Consider the following 3166-nt stretch of genomic DNA (forward strand, 5'->3'; position numbering starts at 1 on the left):
CAGTTGAAAATTCGGTAAACTTTACCAAATTCGGTAAAAAAATCTAAGTGTTTAGTTATAATACATCTGAAATGGGTAAATTTCTGTTTTGGAAAAAGGTGAGATTTTTCATGATATTTTAACCTGCCCCTTTTTCAACATGAAATAAGAATACATTTTTTTTTTTTTGCAGTTCACCAACATATTTGTATTTATTATGAGCAAACATTTCACACATAATTCAATTTTTAGAGTTTTTTTTAAGGAAAACGAAATGAAATTGATGGTATTTTTTTCGGTTACAATTTGATCTCCTCGCGATCAAACAGCTTCGCCAATCCACCATCGCTCCGCTTGCACTCATTTGCCCGGAGAAACTTCTCCGAAGTCGCCCGAAACTCGGCCAGATAGCAGTTGCGTTGCTCGCTGACGTCGTCGATTCGAAGGTACGGCCCGTAAAGTTCTGAAGTTTAATACGTAAAAAAGAAACTTTTAAACTTTTTTATGTTAAAACAGTTTGAAGGGATCCTTACTATTCACGGGTCGCCAGTACGGAATGCTATCCGCCCGCGGCACTCCTGAACGGGCGTACGAGCCCCACAGCTGGACCATCGTTTTCGCCATCAGGGTTTCCCGTTCGTTCATCTGTCTCGACGGGAACAGGTAGGGCCGCACCTCGATGTGATCAACTGCGCCCGTGTACGGGAACGGAAAGCTGAGGTTCTCCTGGGGCCGTCCGTTGTAAAAGTCAAAGCTGTACAGATAGACCGGGTTGTCCGGATTGGCGGCGAATACGGCGTGAGCATCCAGGAGTGCTGGTCCTTTCAAACCGTAGTTGCCGCAGATCTTGAAGGTATGATTATGGTTTGAGAGTGTCGATGGAATATGGTTTGGTTTGTTACATCTATGAATCCAGGAACGACGTCTTTCCACTGGGGTTGGTCGATGTCGGATCGGATGTAGTTTTCCAAGATTTGATAGCCTTCCAGAGCACCGTCCAGCTTTGTGTGACCGAACTTTTCCTGTAACAGTCTAAGAAACTGAAGCAATCCATGGGGGGTCAAATCGGTAGGATACGCTTCCGGCTGTAGTCTGAACAACAAATCCAGAAGGAACATTCCATCCTGTGATACTGTTCCGACCATGACGGATACATCTTTAGGGGCGTTGTCCAGGTAGTTTCGCGGATGCTTTGGAAGCAATCCGGACGGTCCACCGACAACAATACATGCCCCAGCAACACTAGGGAATCCCGCGCTTCTGATTACGTGTCTAAAGTGAACAAGAAATCCCTGAAAAAGTTTATCCAACGAGACCTGCTGGAGACACTGCTCAACAGTTGCTTCGTCGGTGCAGCCAGCATTTCTGGCAATATCCATGCTGCCCTGAACCGGCGTTTCACACACTGCAAACGTAGAGAAAATCGATCCGGACTGAAGAATGATTCGCTTGAACAGCGGCACTGCCCGGTTCTTCACCAGCGGACTGTGCAGCATTGCCGATGTGATTGCCGCTCCGGCAGATGCTCCGTTCACCGTAACGTCCACGGGATTACCGCCAAAGTGTCCGATGTACTGCTGCACCCACTCCAAAGCCATGATCGCATCCAAGACCCCGGCGTTTCCGGGCACTGCATCGTTCAGCAGCGACAGGAATCCCAGCGGTCCCAACCGGTACTGGATCACCACCAGGACAATGTCGGATTCCAGGAGGTAGCTCGGTTGGTAAAGGCTGGCACCCCCAAAGAAGAAATATCCCCCGTGGATCCAAACCAACACCGGACGAGCCGCGTTAAGCTGCGTAAAATTAGCTGTTCAGTGATCATTGCGACGATTTGCGGATATTCTAAAGACCACTCACATTACTGGAGTAAACTGACACCGTCAGGCAATCCTCGTTCGCTACGTTGACATAATCGTCCGATATTTGGGGGCAGCGAGTGCCTGGTTGCGATGCGTCCAAGGTTCCACCCCACCCGGCGCGCTTCACCGGAGGCTTCAAGAGGGAGATCTTCAATGTTTACAATACCAACCAGACTTGAAGAGCTCACCTGAAACCTTAAAGCACCTGTCGGAGCTTCGGCGAACGGGATCCCTTGGAACTGGTAGATGGTCCGGTTAGTCCACGCGGTGTACCCGATAGAGCCCTGAACGCAACCCAATCCGGTGATGTTGACGATCGGTGGGAAGGGTTGTGCCACGGTTGGATGCAATAGATTGCAGCAGATTGCTATGGCGGCGAACAGCCACATTGTTCTGGAGAGGTTCTGAACAACTGTCTTTGGAAAAAGACCTCTCACTTGACTTTTATTATCCCACGGTGGTAGCCGTTGCGCTTACTCTACCAGATTGGCACGTTTGGTCGTGGTTTGGGGTTGTAGATGTGTTATATAATAAACAGTTGATCTCGAATTGTGGAAATGACGTTGAACTACGTTTTTTCTTGGAAACATTTTGCATGTTTTTTTAAAGCACCCCAATTTCCCTTAAATTATGTTTTCAAAAATGAGCAATTATCTACGTATTAGGTCTTTCTTCTTTAATTTTAATTTTTGATTTTTTTAAATCCGGAATTCGGAATTTAATTCGGAAACTTTTTTGGTGCCTTCAGTATGCCCAAAGAAGCCATTTTGCATCATTGCTTTGTCCATAAATTTTCAATACAAATTTGACAGCTGCACGGAGAAAAAAGAGTTCCCAATTTCGTGAACAAGCGTTCATGAAAATTGGAACCACGAACAAAGTGATCATAATTTTGAAAAACGTACCATGGGATTTGAACACTTTGTTCGTGGTTCCCATTTTCATGAACGCTTGTTCACGTTTTTTGGAAATCTTTTTTCTCCGTGTGTCCATTAGGGTGCCCAGAAAAATTGGCCCCCTTTTCAACAAGCGGAAAAAGGGTTTTTGGGTTATTTTAAGCATCTGTGCAAATTTTTAGTGAAATTGGTTGAGATTAACCCATTGATACCCGAGCCTAAAGTTGGAGAAAAAAAAGTTTATCACACAAAAATGACTCTTTTAAATCGCTAATAACTTTTCAGGATCGAGTTTTCCAGCTCAGGTTTGTTCGACAAAGTTGTAGAACATTAAATTTTCTATAAGAATCTCACTTATGAGAATATTTGGATTAACCCTTTCGAGCCTGATGGGTCATATATGACCCAAATATCAAAATTTCCAAAACT

General features: G+C 45.1%; 1 protein-coding gene across 1 annotated transcript; it reads right to left on the reverse strand.

The window, feature by feature from the left end:
* Nucleotides 1-278: 278 nt before the first annotated feature.
* On the reverse strand, nucleotides 279-2237 carry LOC6034652 (glutactin). The gene is made up of 5 exons (XM_038250269.1): nucleotides 2030-2237; nucleotides 1840-1974; nucleotides 882-1775; nucleotides 513-825; nucleotides 279-442 (listed from the first exon to the last, which is right to left on the reverse strand). Exons 1-5 carry the CDS (start codon nucleotides 2228-2230, stop codon nucleotides 279-281), a joined length of 1707 nt encoding a protein of 568 aa, XP_038106197.1. The 5' UTR covers nucleotides 2231-2237.
* Nucleotides 2238-3166: the final 929 nt, after the last annotated feature.

This window comes from Culex quinquefasciatus, chromosome 2 (assembly GCF_015732765.1).
Source record: "Culex quinquefasciatus strain JHB chromosome 2, VPISU_Cqui_1.0_pri_paternal, whole genome shotgun sequence".
Lineage (NCBI taxonomy): Eukaryota > Metazoa > Arthropoda > Insecta > Diptera > Culicidae > Culex > Culex quinquefasciatus.

Excerpts from the sequence above, each read along its gene's own strand:
- LOC6034652 (XM_038250269.1), bottom strand. The coding sequence starts at position 2,230 with ATGTGGCTGTTCGCCGCCATAGCAATCTGCTGCAATCTATTGCATCCA. Across the intron at positions 826-881 it reads TCGTTCCTGGATTCATAGAT|ATCTGCGGCAACTACGGTTT; the intron begins GTAACAAACCAA and ends CATACCTTCAAG. Across the intron at positions 443-512 it reads GTACTGGCGACCCGTGAATA|AACTTTACGGGCCGTACCTT; the intron begins GTAAGGATCCCT and ends ATTAAACTTCAG.